Source organism: Pangasianodon hypophthalmus, chromosome 21 (genome assembly GCF_027358585.1).
Source record: "Pangasianodon hypophthalmus isolate fPanHyp1 chromosome 21, fPanHyp1.pri, whole genome shotgun sequence".
Classification (NCBI taxonomy): Eukaryota; Metazoa; Chordata; class Actinopteri; order Siluriformes; family Pangasiidae; genus Pangasianodon; species Pangasianodon hypophthalmus.
In genome coordinates, this window is record NC_069730.1 from 21,307,669 (window position 1) to 21,325,958 (window position 18,290).

The following is an 18,290-nucleotide window of genomic DNA, read 5'->3' on the forward strand; positions in this document are numbered from 1 at the left end:
TCCCATTTTCCTATCCTGGACCTCCTTACAATCAGATGTCATCCCTTCTACCTGCCCTGAGAGTTAACCTTGGTCATCATCATGGCCATTTACATCCGACCTCAAGCAAACATGGACATTGCCTTAGCCGAACTTCATGATATGCTCAACAGGCATCAGAACAAATACCCGGATAGTGCCCTCATCATAGCCAGAGACTTTAACAAAGCCAATTTGAAACAGGTCATGCCAAACTTCCATCAACATATCACGTATCCCTCGAGGGATAAAAAAAAACACTGGACCGTAACCCTAATTCAAACCGTACACTCTAACCTTACACTCAACTCAGGAAAGGATACAGAGTCACTCCTCTGCCTGCATTACTGGAATATAAACAAAGATGTTGCAGGAAGCACAAGTATCACGAGAGGTCAGACGCTGGACTGCCCAATCAGAAGCCACACTGCAGGACACACTGAGTGATGGGACATGTTTCAGTCTAGTTCTAGAAACATCAGTGAGTTCACAGAAGTGGTGTTGTGTTTCATTTCTACGCTGACATATGAGATCATCCCCAAGGGAATGGTTGGGTCTTTCCCAACCAGAAACAGTGGATTCCATCTGCGATGTACAGAATGCACACACCACTGCCTATAATGCTTGGCTCCAGAAGGGAGACATGGTCTCCAGAAGGGAGAAATGGACTAAGGTGCGCAATGAAAAATGTGGCAAGTGCTGACTGATCATATAGATCCACAGATGACGCCATCTTCCATGACCTATACGCCACCCTATTTCATCTTGAAATGGGAAGTGGGAAATATGTGAGACTGCCTTCAACACCATAGTCACCCCTCAGGCTATTTGGTAGGCTCAGGGAGCTGGGCATGTTCTCCTCACTCTGCCATTTGGTTCTGGATTTCTTAACTGGTCGGCTGCAGGTGGTGAAAGTTGGCGGCTTTACCTCTAACACCCTCACACTCAACACTGCAGCCCCCAAGGCTGTGTCTTAAGCCATCTGCTGTACTCCCTGCCCACACATGATTGTGTAGCCATACACAGATCCAAGATCATTGTGTAGTTTGTGGAGGACACTGTGGTTGTAGGCCTGATAACTAAGAATGTTGAGAAGGTGTATGTGGATGAAGTGGAGAGACTGTCCCAGTAGTGCCTGACCACAACCTGTTCCTAAATGTCAACAAGACTAAGGAACTGGGTGTAGACTTCCGAAGGGAGCAACAGAGGATGTACACAGCTCTCACAATCAACAGGACCCCAGTGGAGAGAGTGAGCAGCTTCAGGTACCTCGTTGTAGACATCAGTGAGGACCTGTCATAGACTCTACACACTTTGACCATAATATGGAAGGCAAGACAGTGTTTCTACCATTTACGTGAGCTGAGGAAGTTCAACATCTCCTCAGCTCTTCAGAAGTCCTTGTACACCACCACTACAGAGAGCATCGTCACTGGGAACATCACTGGTAATCTACCCTAGGCAGTGCAGGATCAGTGCAGGATCCCCCACACTCCTACTGTAGTGATGTGATTAACCAACCCGGGGGAGGGTTTGCATGTTGCATGTCAACAGTTCCATATCTCCCGGGTTGTTTAACAAAAACATCACATAAAGAGCCATCCTAACACAACATGGTGTCAGAATTTTGCACGAGAATGGTATAGGAAGACAGAACGGGCCCTTTTGCCATGAGAGATGCATAGAATTCACGCTATAGGAAGTGAAATTTGGAGGACGAGAAAATGCTATGTGCAGAGGAGGGAGCTGTGGAATAAAAGAAAATGGATCATTTTCAAGTACTGCCACCGCAAAAGTTGATGGGGGATCATCAGTAAAATCATCAACCTGTACACTAGATCCTTTACCTACATGTTTCTTCAAACAGATAATTCCAGAAACAATCAAACCTCTTCTAAAGATAATCAATTCTTCCCTTAGCACTGGCTATGTACCTAAATCTTTTAAACTAGCAGTTATCAAGCCCTTGATTAAAAAACCTGACCTTGACCCCTGTCAGCTGTCTAACTATAGGCCAATATCAAACCTCCCCTTTATCTCCAAGATCCTAGAAAAGGTTGTAGCACAGCAGCTATGCTCAAACCTACATAGGAATAACATTCTTGACATTAGTCAAGGATTTAGGCCTCATCATAGCACAGAGACAGCGCTGGTTAAAGTGGTAAATGACTTACTACTGGCCTCTGATCAGGGTTGTGTCTCCTTGCTGGTGCTGCTTGACCTTAGTGCAGCTTTTGATACCATTGATCATGCTATTCTCCTCGATAGACTAGAAAATGTAGTAGGCATTAAGGGAACAGCCCTTTCCTGGCTCAGGTCTTATCTGACTGATCGTTATCAGTTTGTAAACGTAAATGGTGACTTCTCTACACATACTAAGGTAAAGTTTGGTGTCCTGCAAGGCTCTGTTTTAGGCCCACTGCTCTTTTCTTTTTATATGCTACCTCTGGGTGAAATTATTCATAAACATGGTATTAGCTTCCACTGTTACGCTGATGACACTCAGTTGTATGTTTCAGCAAAGCCAGATGACAGACACCAGCTTAATAAAAGTTGAGGAATGTGTAAAGGACATTAGACACTGGATGCTTAGTAACTTTCTCTTACTTAATTCTGACAAGACAGAAGTACTTGTACTAGGATAACATGCAGCTAGAAGTAAGCGTTCTGATTACATAATAACTCTGGATGGCCTTTCTGTTTCATCATGTGCAGCAGTAAAAGACCTTGGTGTGATTATCAACTCCAGTCTTTCATTTGAATCTCATGTAGATAATATCACTAGGATAGCTTTCTTTCATCTCAGAAATATTGATAAAATAAGAAATACATTGTCACTACACGATGCAGAAAAATTAGTTCATGCCTTTGTTACCTTTAAGTTGGATTATTGCAATGCCTTGCTGTCTGGATGCTCTAGTAGATGCATAAACAAGCTCCAGTTAGTCCAGAATGCAAAAGTGAGAGAATGAGAAGATATGACCACATCACCCCTATCTTATCTTAGGTGGCACTATCCCCAGCAATCCAAATGGTTCTTCAGGCCATCCATATGGGGCCACCCCCAGCGGCAGTGAGCAATCTCACCCGATGAGAACTAGGAGAAGTAGGTCATCAGAATGGATCAGGCAGGTCTGGAGAGCAGAAGGGGTCAGGATCACTGGCATCTCAGAAGTAGCATGTGTAGCTCGATAGAGAGTGAGGGAGAGAGAGAGATGGAGAGAGAGGGAGAGAGAGAGATGGAGAGAGAGGGAGAGATTGTTAGGTAAGCTTTTGTCCTCTCATGGTTAAGGACAATGTACTTTGCGTGCAGAGTGCAAGCAGGTACTCCGGCAAGACTAGCTATGACAGCATAACTAAAAGGGAGAGCCAGAAGCTAACACAGACATGAGGGCACCCTGGGACATAAAGCTCCAGCCACTCCACCATCGACAAACCTGAGTGAACGTGTGAGAATGGGGGAGCGACAGCATCCAAACATCCCAGTTCACCACAACACTCTATGCCTGTGAACCCTCCAGACCTGCCCCTGTACCTAAGAAAAAACTATTCACAAAAGGCTTGACTAAACAAATATGTTTTCAGCCTAGACTTAAACCCTGAGACTGTGTCTGAGCCCCGAACACTAAGTGGAAGGCTGTTCCATAACTGTGGGGCTTTTTAAGAGAAAGCTCTACCCCCTGCTGTAGCCTTTGCTTTTCGAGGTACCAACAAATAGCCTGCACCATTTGATCAAAGTAGGCGTGGCAGATCATAAAAGACCAAAAGTTCACTCAGGTACTGTGGCGCAAGACCATTTAGCGCTTTATAGGTCAATAGTAGTATTTTATAATCAATACGAAATTTAATTTTGAGCCAATGCAGTGTGGATAAGATAGGGGTGATGTGGTCATATCTTCTTATTCTTGTAAAGACTCTTGCTGCTGCATTCTGAACTAACTGGAGCTTGTTTGGTTGTTGGAGATCCCCAAGATTTTACTGGTTGCACATTTGCACTATTTGTCCATATAGTACAATAATAGAAGGATTTATTTATAATTGCACTATCCATTGCACCCAGACGAGGATGGTTCCCTTTTGAGTCTGGTTCCTCTCAAAGTTTCTTCCTCATATTGTCTCAGGGAGTTTTTCCTTGCCACTGTCTCCTCTGGCTTGCTCATTAGGGATAAATTCACATATTTGCAATATATTTTGAATCCATTTATTTCTGTAAAGCTGCTTTGTGACAGTGTCCATTGTTAAAAGCTCTATACAAATAAAATTGAATTGAACTGAATTGAAAAGTTTGACTTCTCAATGCCAGGGGAATGGCCAAAGTGGATTAAAAGGTTTGAAAGATTTAGAGTTGCATTGGGACTAGAGTTACAGCCAGAAGAGTGCCAAGTGAATGCACTCGTTTGCATTGGCGATGAGGCGGAGAACATTCTCACGTTGCTGCACCTCAGTCCAGAACAGCCAGGTGAGTATAATATTGTCATAGAGAGACTACATGTACACTTTGTAGTACTATGAAATATAATATTTGAACACGCAAAGCTTAATATGAGATAGCAAGAAGCAGGAGATTCTGCAGATAATTTCATCACAGCATTCCTTTGCCTAGCTGACCGCATTGCGGGTATGGACAGCTATACAGTGAAATGATTCGGGACAGATTAGTGGTAGGACTGAGAGACAAAAGACTGACAGAGCAACTCCAGATGGATTCTGAACTTACTTTAGAGAAAGCTGTCATACGTGTATGCCAAAGTGAGCTGGTTTAAAAAAAAAAAAAAAAAAAAAAAAAACCAGCAAGAGGAGTTGAAAGCCGATTTCAAAAGTGACACAGCAACAAATGTTGACATTTTATCATGCACAGCAAGGACCTTACAGTAAAGGTAGAGGCATGATGCAAAGGTAGGGGCCTGCTAAAATGGCAGAGAAACAGACAGTGTCAGAAAAATCCATTCCATGTTAGAGTAGGAAAACTCCATCTCACAGCAAATTTCAATGCCCAGTGAAACAGGCATACTGCAACCTTTGCAGGAAAAAAGGACATTATGCTAAGGTTTGCAAGAACAGAGACATAAGTGAAGTGAACATGACTCTTAATGAAGATGAGAGTGACACAGCATTCTTAGGCACTGTTAGTACAGAGCAGAATGATGCCCCCTGGCTGATAAAATGCAAACTGAATGATACAGAGGTGCTGTTCAAAGTGGACACAGGAGCAGATGTTACGGTGGTTTCAGTGGAGCTGTTCAAGGAGTAAAACTTTGGCAAATTGCAGAAAACCTCAAAGATACTTTTGAGACCAGGCCAAGATTCACTGCAGGTCAAGGATAGGTGCACAGCCAAAATCAGCCCAAAAAGTAAAACCACGACCCAAGATATTTATGTGATCTCAGGATTGAGAATGGCCCTACTGGGGAGGCCAGCAATCCATGCTCTAGGGATTATAGAGAGAACTGATACTGTGAACTTTGATAGTCGAGTCAGTTAAAAGACAGTTCCATAAATTATTCCAGGGTCTTGGGAAATTGCAGGGAGAGTATAAAATATCTCTAAAATCAGACACCAAGCCCTTTTCACTGTCAACACCCCATCGCATTCCACTACCCCAATGTCAAAAGTGAAACAGGAATTGGAATGCATGGGGAATCAAGGAGTTATTGCCAGAGTAGAACAACCAACTGACTGGTGCGCAGGCATAGTCGTTTTTCCGAAACCCAGCAGCGGTGTACGCATATGTATGGACCTAATTAAACTCAACAGCGCAGTGACTAGGGAAAGATACATTCGTCCTTCTGTGGAGCACACACTGGGTCAACTGGAAGGAGCCAAAGTCTTCCCAAAACTTGACGCCAACTTCGGGTTTTGGCAAATTCCTTTGTCACAGAATTCAGCCCTCCACACAACCTTTACTACCTTTACCTCTACTGACCTTTTGGAAGGTTCTGCTTCAACAGACATTGTTTTGGAAAATCTTCAGCTGTAGAACATTTCCAGAAAAGAATGTCACAGATTGTGGAGGGTCTACAGGGAGTCCTGTGCCACATGGACGATATAATAGTGTTCGGTGTGTCCGAAGCAGTACATGACCAATGTCTTTTTGCCATGCTGCAAAAACTGCAAAAGGGAGGAGTGACTCTCAATGAGAAATGCGAATTCTCTAAGAGAAGTTCCTTGGACAGATACTGAATGAGTCAGGGGTTCATGCAGATCCTGAAAAGGTGAGAGCAATCACACATATGAGCAAGCCAACATAAGTGAAGTGCGGAGATTCATGGGAATGATAAACCATTTAGTGAAGTTTTTACTTAACCTTGTGGAGAAAACAAAGCCTTTGAGAGATCTCCTGCAGAAAAAGAATATGTGGGCATGGGGAGAGCCATGACAGAGAGCTTTTGAGAAGAAGATCTAAGAGATCTAAGCACACCACCTGGGCTTGCTCTTTATGACCCAAAAGCAACTACAACTGTCTCGGCAGATCCTTCATCATATGGACTGGGAGCGGTATTGCTAGAAATGCAGGGTGACAAACAGCTCAAACCCACAGTTTATGCATCAAGAGCGCTCACAAATACTGAACGGAGATACGCGCAAAGTGAAAAGGAGGCCCTAGCTGTCATATGGGCTTGTGAGACTTTCTGGTGGGTCTTTCCTTTCATGTAGAGACAGACCACAAACCTTTAGTACCTCTCCTGAGTTCTAAAAACTTAGATGAACTACTGCCTCTTATCCAAAGACTGCATATGAGACTCACACAGTTTCGCATGTTCCAGGGAAAAACATCACAACTACTGATGTCCTCTTCAGAGCACCTCGAAGAGAAAATGGGGACGAAGACAAACAGCTAAAAGAAGAAGAGATAAACCTGTATGTGAATTCAATTATCACAAGCTTACTTGCTACTGAAAAGAGACTTCACAAAATACAGCAACATCAGGAAGCTGATCTGGTTTTACAGCTGGTGTAGAAGTACTCTCTAGAGCGCTGGACGACAATGGAAGCCATGGCGTGGCCATACTTCCAAATTTCAGGGAAACTGACAGTAGAAAATGGACTGTTGTTGAAAGGCTTTCGATTGATAATTCCAAAATCTCTACAGAGTGACATCTTGGAAAAATTGCGAGAATAAAGTTGCATGTCAACAGTACCAGCTCTCCTGGCTTGTTTAGCTAAAACATTGCACAAAGAGCCATCCTAACACAACATCTACAGTGGACTGTTCCGATGACTGTGGTCTGGGAAGTGCCTCCGCAACTACATGGCCGGGACTGAGAGACTAGTAACTGAGGATCTTCTTTCCCCAAGCCATCAGAGCTGTAAAATCATGAACACCCTCCAGCTCCTCTGCACATGATATTAACACACACACACACACACACACACACACACAGGATTGATTTACCTGATCTACTTATGTGCATTTTAAGATGTTTGGAGGGCAAAATTGGATAACAATTGCTTTAAAACCATGTCAGTGGGCAGTAGCATAAATAATCTGTCAAGCAGTAATGGGTGAGAATCAGGTTAAATGTTGCAATGAATGATCCACAATGCAATCTGGAAATACAGAAGAGGCTCGTCTATCTGAATGTTGATAGGTGAACTATCCCTTTAACTTTTTGGGCACAGACCAGACATAGACATGTCAAAATACAATGGTTGCAGACACTTGGGGATTTCTTGTAAAAAAGAGAAAATTAAAGGAATAAAGAAAGAGAAGAATAAACAAATATTGTTAAAGAACTAGAATTTATTGTAAAGTAATGCATTTAAACTATTTTCAAATAATATTTTTATTTTAATAGGCTCAGTGACTGTCTGAACCACATCCTAAAAACACACTTGAGTCAAATTCACAAGTCTGAGTCCCACTTTGAGGTTTATGAATCATTTTCTTAGACAACTTAATTTACTGAAAGGCTATCAGGAAAGCCAGGTCACCAGGCTCATTAAATTCATTCACAATATGCACATGTTCATTCTGAATTCGATGCCTAATATGCTGAAAACAGCTCTATTAATGTTTCGGGTCACATTAACAGTAACGCATTCCATTACATGAATCACGTAAATTATATATTTTCAATTCAATATGACAAAATTTGAAAACAGTTGAGTAGTTTGCTTCCCTAGATATTATGGTTGTTTAACGTTTCTATCGTAAAACAGTTGTCAAATATTAATATATATATATATATATATATATATATATATATATATATATATATATATATATATATATAAAATTATAATCATATAATAATAATATAGTTATAATAATAATAAATATTACTGTTGGGGGGGGGGGGGGGGGGCGTGATCTAGCGTCAGCTGTGGAAGGAGAGGAGGCGAGTCGAACCAGCAGGTAGCGCGCGATGATTCTCACCTATATCTTATTACCGCGAGTTGAGTGATTTGTGTTTGTGCTTTCAGCGACTCCTTCAGTCTCTGTAGACTGAAAGGTAAACAGGAAGCTTTGTCCACAAACTGAGCTCCTGTTTAGAAGGGCTTTAAACTTGTATTAAATGCACCAGTTCAGCGAGAATCTGGAGGTACTATACTTGCGTTTGTGTTGCCAGGGATTCCCTCGTTGCGTTGTTGTTTGGAAGGATTTTCCGGCGATGTTGATTGGTCGGCGGTCTGGTTGGCCTTATGTAGCGTCTCGAAAGACCAATGAGGGAGATAAACAGAGTGAGGTGTGAACTCGGAGGAGTCTCGTAGGCGGGTTGCAAAACTTTGAAGAATGGTTCACAGCGGTGCGAAGGCGAGAGTTGGAGGCTTTGCAAGAACCAGTCTGGATGCGGAGTCTCGGAGCAAACGTGATCTCCTCGTGATGAACTTCTAAAGCTCTTGGTTGATGAGACTTCCTTCAGATGTGGATGAGACTCTTGCAAAGATGTATTGGATGAGACTCAGAGTTTCCTTTGTGTCAGGGGGTTTTAACCCTTTCCAGTTGGGCTGACCCCAAAGTGTTTGCTCCAAAGTGTTTGCAGGATCTTGGGGCAGGGTGTAAACTGTATTCTCCTCCTCTGACACTAATTAACATTCTGGTCTCTGAGTTATGTGCTTTCCAAACTTTGCACAAGGTTAAGTTAGAACTTTGGTAAGGAATTTGGTAACATGCATGTAATACATTGTACTCAACTTTACATTATACCAACCCTTAGGAAATTCAATAGTGATCACACACATAGCAAACATGACGTACCTGCTGTTATTGATACACACACGAACACTATGGTCCCTGTTAAACTATCAAAAAGCATCATAATGACCTGGTGGCTATAAGCATGATAAATATAAGGAATGATATTAAAAAGTTTCCAAACTATGGTGGAAAAACTATGGAAAACTATGGTGGACTTTTAACATCTTAAAAGTCATTGTCCTTATAGGAGATGTAAAGTAGCCTTATGCAGTCTGTTAAAGCTGGGTTCTGTGGAATTTGTGAAGGGTGGTGAACTTTGTGTTCCTGGGGAGAACAAAGGTCTCATTCCATGAGGGTCCTTGGGTGAGTCCCCCCCCCCTTTTCTGTAGTTATCAGTTTTACCATCGTGTTGGGTGAGCCATCTGGTCTTGGCCAACGGCCTAGATTAATAAGTTTGACAGAGGTTCCTCTTGGCTGAGAGGGTTCGTCCTCTGGTCAGGGATGTCCTATCAGTTGCTGTTTGTTCACAGGACAGTTGAAATCCAACAATCAGTAAACAAGAGGTAATTAACTTGGGTCTGCAAAGTCTGGGAGCAGGATTCCTAGCTTTATGGCTTCTTTTCTTTCCTTGCCTGTTCACTTCAGATCCTACAGTATTTTAAGATTTCTGAATGACATTATTGGAACAAGATACAAAAGTATTCGTTAAGAGAAAGAATAAGACTAATCTCACAGTGTTAATGTGTGCAATTTCTTTATTTGCTCAGATGTTCAGCTACATTACTCAGATTAGGAGAAGGTTCAGTTTGAAAAGTCACGCAGTCCACATTTAAATGGATTTTTAAAATTTACATTCAATTATTCACTATTTAATGTGCAAATGTGTAAAGATTCATGCAATGTAAAGGTTAACGAGATATTCCAGCTATAGAAATAACAATCGATCAAACTTCTGATACAGATAAATGAACACAGTTACAGGTTATTAAGTGCTACATGGAGTGGACAAGTGCATAGTCTGGGACAGAAAGAAATAAAAGTAGAGTATAAACTGGTCCTGTGCTAATAATCCATTATACAACATACTGCAAAATTCTTGTTCACCACATGGTAAGCTATCATTACTACACTTCCCTGTACATGTGGAACAGTTAAATGTGTTTTTAATGATTGCCATGGTTATTTTTAGCCAGCTAACCCTATTTTTATGGTTCAGTGTGCAGGTGAACATGTTCTTATATCAAGATTATACTTTATATTACACCAGAAATAGCTGGTCTATGATCACAAGATGGGACTTTAATATTAGCATATATATATATACACACACACACACACACACACACACACACACACACAGTGCTACTGGGTGATTAATGGAAGCACTTTTAACAATAAATCAATTAAATCATGAAATAAATAAACTAGTCATTAAGAGAGGAAATGAGAGTGATGTGAGGTGAAAGTTATGATTCAGGGCGCATCACAAATCAGCGTGTCCATTACGAATGTGTTCTCAAAGTGTCGGATCGAGTGACAGATCTGCTCCTCCCGCTTGGCGATACCTGCAGGGGGAAAATTATTTCTATATGAATAAATTTATATTTGCATGGATTTTATGCTGATAAAAGCTGAATAAATGAACATGGCTTATTAAAAGTGAAGCTTCACATGTCAAATCAACAACAACACACCTGTGTCACTCACTAACGCACACTCACTATAATCACACACTCACTATAATCACACACTCACTGTAATCACACACTCACTGTAATCACACACTCACTGTAATCACACACTCACTATAATCACACGCTCACTGTAATCACACTCACTGTAATCACACTCACTGTAATCACACACTCACTGTAATCACACTCACTGTAATCACACGCTCACTGTAATCACACTCACTGTAATCACACTCTCGCTACATTCACACTCTCGCTACATTCACACACTCGCTACAATCACACACTCGCTACAATCACACACTCGCTACAATCACACACTCGCTACAATCACACACTCGCTACATTCACACACTATAATCACACACTCTATAATCACACACTCACTATAATCACACACTCACTATAATCACACGCTCACTGTAATCACACTCACTGTAATCACACTCTCGCTACAATCACACACACTCTATAATCACACACTCGCTACATTCACACACTCGCTACAATCACACACTCGCTACAATCACACACTCGCTACATTCACACACTCGCTACATTCACACACTCGCTACAATCACACACTCTATAATCACACGCTCGCTACATTCACACGCTCGCTACATTCACACGCTCGCTACATTCACACGCTCGCTACATTCACACACTCGCTACAATCACACACTCTATAATCACACGCTCGCTACATTCACACGCTCGCTACATTCACACGCTCGCTACAATCACACACTCTATAATCACACGCTCGCTACATTCACACGCTCGCTACATTCACACGCTCGCTACAATCACACGCTCGCTACATTCACACACTCGCTACATTCACACGCTCGCTACATTCACACGCTCGCTACATTCACACGCTCGCTACATTCACACACTCGCTACATTCACACACTCGCTACATTCACACACTCTATAATCACACGCTCGCTACGTTCACACGCTCGCTACGTTCACACACTCGCTACGTTCACACACTCTATAATCACACACTCTATAATCACACGCTCGCTACAATCACACGCTCGCTACAATCACACGCTCGCTACACTGACACGCTCGCTACACTGACACGCTCGCTATACTCACACGTTCGCTACATTCACACACTCGCTACATTCACACACTCGCTACATTCACACACTCGCTACACTCACACACTCGCTACAATCACACACTCGCTACAATCACACACTCGCTACATTCACACACTCGCTACATTCACACACTCGCTATACTCACACGCCCGCTACAATCACACGCTCGCTACAATCACACACTCGCTACATTCACACACTCGCTACATTCACACGCTCGCTACATTCACACGCTCGCTACAATCACACACTCGCTACAATCACACACTTTTTTTCTTTTCCCACCTTTTGTTTTTTTTGTTACCAATGAACATTAAGAGGCATTAAATATTATTTATTCTTTATTAAATCTTCCTCTTTCTTTAATTCCACTACAATTTTCAGTTTATTTGTGGAATTTCAATCAAACAATCACTCTTACTGTAATGAAGAAGCTTGTAAGTAACACCATTAATCAGTGATTACTGTTAACTTAAAGTTACAGCTTTACCTCTGATTATTGAAAGTGCTGATACTGGAGACTTCTTCCATCCATGTTAAGTAAACATATCCTTACAGAAAACTTTTGTTTTAATCAACGATTTTTAAAAATCCTTTAATGTGGAGCGTCCACTGTACAAGTCTCTGTGAATGAGCTGCTACTATAGAAATTATAACATATTAGAAGCAGCATATTTATATATAAAACTGTTGTCTTTGTTGCAACCAGGAATACTGTGCAAGCCCTGCTGCTATACACAAAACCTTTCCAATCAGTCAGATTCAAGATTTCAACCACACTGTGGTATAAAACTGGTAACTCACGCTGGTGTGTGTCGCAATAAATGCACTTCTTTACAGAATCTTATAATTAAGATATTTAAAAGAGTTGTTACTTACGGCGGCGTGTGAGGCGGCGTCTGATCTGATAGGTTGGTTTCCCCTCACACAGTCTGTGGATAAACACGCCAAACACACGTGTGTTCATCACCTGCTCAGACACCACCATCTCCTCCTGAACCATGTACGTCTGGGGGAGAGAGGCCTCCTGAAGAACGGGGAAATACTGCAGTCAGTGGTGAGGTGTAGACACACACACACACACACACACCATCTCACACCGTCTCACACACACACACACACCGTCTCACACACACACACACACACACCGTCTCACACACACACACACACCGTCTCACACACACACACACCGTCTCACACACACACACCATCTCACACACACACACCATCTCACACACACACACCATCTCACACACACACCGTCACACACCGTCACACACACACACCGTCTCACACACACACCGTCTCACACACACACACACCGTCTCACACACACACACCATCTCACACACACACACCATCTCACACACACACCATCTCACACACACCGTCACACACCGTCACACACACACACCGTCTCACACACCGTCTCACACACCGTCTCACACACCGTCTCACACACCGTCTCACACACACACCCATACACACACACACCCATACACACACACACCCATACACACACACACCGTCACACACACCGTCGCACACACACACCGTCGCACACACACACACACCGTCTCACACACACACCATCTCACACACACCGTCACACACACACACACCGTCTCACACACCGTCTCACACACCGTCTCACACACCCATACACACACACACACATACACACACACAGTCGCACACACACACCGTCGCACACACACACCGTCGCACACACACACCGTCGCACACACACACCGTCGCACACACACACACACACACACCGTCTCACACACACACACCATCTCACACACACACACCATCTCACACACACACACCATCTCACACACACACACCGTCTCACACGTACGTTGCCGGTTCTCAGTTTGACATTGATGAGGAGTTTCCACAGGTTCCTTGGAGGCAGAACGATGCTGCTGTTCAGCACACTGACGTAACACTTATCCAGAGTGATGTCATGATATGCAGTCAGACCCTAAACACAAACACACACAGTGTAGATCTACAGTATGATGCACTGTTAGTCATTTGTGATGCTCAAGTGTATGTGTGTGCGTGTGTGTGTGTGTGTGTGTGTGTGTGTGTGCGCACACCTTGTTGAAGTCATGTATGATGGTGGCAGGGCGTGTCCGTGGGTTTGTGTTGCCAGCGTTGATGCTGATTCTCTCGTAGTTGTTCTGCAGGTTGATGTCGACATTCTCCTGCAGTTCCTCTCGATCATGCTGAGGTGCCTTCAGAGTGTCTTCATAATACACATTGCAACGGAACTGAGACTCATCCGCCTGCACACACACACACACACACACACGAAATACTTATAACCCAATACTTTCTATTTCCCTTAAACTAAATGTTTTTATAACATCTATCAAACAGGACACATTCATTAAATCATGATGAATGGTGTACGAGGATGAGTCTCAGTGTGCATGTGTGTGTGTGTGTGTGTGTGTGTGTGTGTGTGTATACCTGAGGGATGATATAATAGCGGTAGATGTAGATGGAGGCATACACCAGGCTGCAGGTGCTGATGACGAGAGCGATCAGTAAACAGCAGAGTCCACTCAGAGACGAGTGCCGGGACACGCCCACCTGCAGAGAGAGAGAGAGTGTAATTAGCCCCACCCACTGACCTAACACACACTAACACAGTGTGTGACCTCATGTTATCAACAAACACATGAGCAAAACACCAGCAGCTCCATGGCTTCCCCGTTCCATTAAAGGAATATAATAACTTGGTAAAGCTATTCCAGTGAGTTTAGTCAAACTAATTAAAAGTTACCTAATGTTTAGTGAGAGAAGCGTAATACATTCTGCTTTGCTTCAAGGTGGCACTGATCTCTTATAGGAAATGCAATAAAAAACATGAAAAGAAAGGTTACACCAAGGGGTAAATTTCACTGGGGATCCTTCATGATGGACATACAGTTAGGTCCGGATGTATTTGTACAATGACAGAGTTTTTGTGATTTTGTGTTTATACACCACCACAATGGATTTGAAATAAAACAGGCAAGACGTAATCAAAGTGTAGAATTTCAGCTTTATTTTAAAAGCTTCCACAAAAATATGGCATTTACCATTTAGGAATTACAGCCATTTTCAACAAAGTACCTCCATTTTCAGGGGCTCAAAGGTATTTGGACAAAGTGACATAATTGTAAATATAACCATAATTTTAATACTTGGATGAAAATCCTTTGCAGTCAGTGACTGCCTGAAGTCTGGAGCCCATGATCTCAAAACTCAAATGCTGAGTTTCCTCCCTGGAGATGCTTTGCCAGGCCTTCACTGCAGCCACCTTCAGCTGCTGCTTGTTTGTGGGTCTTTCTGCCTTCAGTCTTGTCTTCAGTAAGTGAAAAGCAGCTCTATTGGGTTGAGATCAGGCGACTGACTTGACCATTGAAGAATATTCAATTTCTTTGCCTTCAAAAAGTCCTGAATTGCTTTCTCAGTATGGTTATGGTCATTATCCACCTGCACTCTGAAGCGGCGTTGACTGGAGCTACCAATATGAAGTCCAAGGAGATCTCAATGCAAGTGAAGGAGGCCATCATTAGGCTGAAAAAACAACATAAATCTATAAGAGAGAGAGCAAAAACCTTAGGTGTGGCCAAATCAACAGTTGGGTACATTCTTAAAAAGAAAGAAAGCACTGGTGACCTCAACAACATTGAAAGGTCTGGAAAACCATGGACGACAATTAAAGTGGATGATTGCAGAATCCTTTCCTTGTTGAAGAAAAACCCCTTCGCAACATCACCAGAAGTCAAGAATACTCTGGAGAAGGTAGGCGTATCATTGTCAAAATCTACAATCAAGCAACACCTTCATGAATGTAAATACAGAGCTTTTACAACAAGGTGCAAACTACAGGTAACATTTAAGAACAGGAAAGCCAGATTAGACTTTGCCAGAAAACATCTAAAAAAGCCTCCCATGTTCTGGAATAAGATTCTTTGGACTGATCAAACCAAGATTAACTTGTACCAGAATGATGGGAAGAGGAAAGTATGGCGAAAGAAAGGAACAGCTCATGATCCAAAGTATACCACATCATGTGTCAAACATGGTGGAGGCAGTGTTATGGCATAGGCATGTATGGCTGCCAATGGAACTGGCTCACTGGTGTTTATTGATGATGTGACTGCTGACAGAAGCAGCGAGATGAATTCTGAGGTGTATAGAGCTATACTCTCTGCTCAACTTCAGCCAAATGCTACAAAACTGATAGGATGCCGCTTCACAGTGCAGGTGGATAATGACCCTAAACATACTGCGAAAGCAACTCAAGACTTTTTGAAGGCAAAGAAATGGAATATTCTTCAATGGCCAAGTCAGTCGCCTGATCTCAACCCAATAGAGCTGCTTTTCACTTACTGAAGGCAAGACTGAAGGCAGAAAGACACACAAACAAGCAGCAACTGAAGGTGGCTGCAGTGAAGGCGTGGCAAAGCATCTCCAGGGAGGAAACTCAGAATCTGAGTTTTGAGATCATGGGCTCCAGACTTCAGACAGTCATTGACTGCAAAGGATTTTCATCCAAGTATTAAAATTATGGTTATATTTACAATTATGTCACTTTGTCCAAATACCTTTGAGCCCCTGAAAATGGAGGTACTTTGCTGAAAATGGCTGTAATTCGTAAATGGTAAATGCCATATTTTTGTGGAACTTCTTAAAATAAAGCTGAAAGTTTACACTTCGATCACATCTTGATTTTTTTATTTCAAATCCATTGTGGTGGTGTATAAAGGCAAAATCACAAAAACTCTGTCATTGTCCAAATACTTCCGGACCTGAATGTAGATTGGAAAAGGGCCTGACTTTTACCAAACAAGTTTTGTATATCTAATAAATTTAAGGAAGTCCACTTTAAAATTGTTCATAAAATAAACACTGTTAATTCCTCCATTTCTAAATATTCTGATATTGATGAGACATGCCATTTTGTGATTTTAGAAGAAACCACTGAGTTAAGCTCTTTTATTTTCAGTCCTATAGAAGTTAATCACTCCCTTGTTCTCAAAGATACCATTTTTTTCATGAAATCCCTCATCACTTATATCTTGAATATGTTGCCAAATTTATTATATTATATGCAAAATTTTTCATTCATAAACAAAAACGGTCAAGATCTCCATTGTGTCTTCCAATATTTCTTAATATTTCTCCTTGAATTCAACTCTCTAATTTAATCCCTCAGACTTATACACGACAATAAAAACGCCAGATTTTTTTGATGGTTTTTGAGAGCTAATTTAAAGATGTGATATAACTTTAATATTGCTCTGTTCTTCTATTTGTGTATATGTGTATCCATGTGCTTGTTTTATTTTGTTCCTGTGTTGTATTATATTCGAGATAAGTATATGATTTCCCTGTTCATGTATGTAATAATAATAAAACAAAAACAACAACAACAACAAAAAAACAACACAAGTTTACCACCACACACACACACACACACACACACACACACACACACACACGAAAACCGATTTTTCTGGCTGATATCTCAGAGCTGAGATAAAAGTATAAATGCACCAATCGAATCTGGACACGTCACTGCGGAACCCAGGAGCATGACGTCATCCGTTCCATGGCCAAAATTTACACATTTATATAATTACATGTTTACAGATTTACAGAAATAAACACTTCCACATTTCTACATTATTAGTCCTTCCACCTGCGGTGTGTGTGTGTGTGTGTGTGTGTAAAATAACAGACATTATTATTCTCTGTAATAATCTTTAATACAGTGTGAGAATCAGAAAGCTTTAATCGCTCGTGCAGCTCTACTCTTCCCCGCCACGCGACCGTTCATTATAAATGAAGAGATAATGTATGAGTATTAATATTAGTAATGATGATGAAGGTGATGATGATGCTGATGAAGCCCTGTTGTAAATATCTCACGTGCTGCGGCGGGATGTAGATGCGCTCCGGTTCCTCGCGCTCCTCTTTCTCGGCTTTAATGCCGTTTATCGCCGCGCAGCTGATCTTCACCATGATGGAGCTGCAGCCTCACCAGCACCGCTGCAGCGCGAGACCCCGCACCTTACACACACACACACACACACAAAACCGGAAGTGCTGCTGCTCTTTCATTTCCGATATGTAAAGCCGCAACGCCCCTTCCTTCACAGATTTAATAATTCAGTTCAGTTTTATTTGTATAGCGCTTTTAACAATGGACATTGTCACAAAGCAGCTTTACAGAAATAAATGGATTCACACACAAAAAAATAATAAAGATATATTGTAAATATTTGAATTTATCCCTGTGAATTTATC

The 18,290-nt window shown here is 42.0% G+C and overlaps 1 protein-coding gene across 1 annotated transcript; it reads right to left on the reverse strand.

Moving 5' to 3' along the window:
* Positions 1-9,894: 9,894 nt before the first annotated feature.
* Positions 9,895-18,083, reverse strand: LOC117599949 (integral membrane protein 2C). The gene is made up of 6 exons (XM_034314595.2): positions 17,913-18,083; positions 14,457-14,579; positions 14,081-14,269; positions 13,837-13,962; positions 12,852-12,999; positions 9,895-10,722 (listed from the first exon to the last, which is right to left on the reverse strand). The coding sequence occupies exons 1-6, from the start codon at positions 18,003-18,005 to the stop codon at positions 10,631-10,633; spliced, it is 771 nt and encodes a 256-aa protein (XP_034170486.2). The 5' UTR covers positions 18,006-18,083; the 3' UTR covers positions 9,895-10,630.
* Between the last annotated feature and the right edge of the window lie 207 nt (positions 18,084-18,290).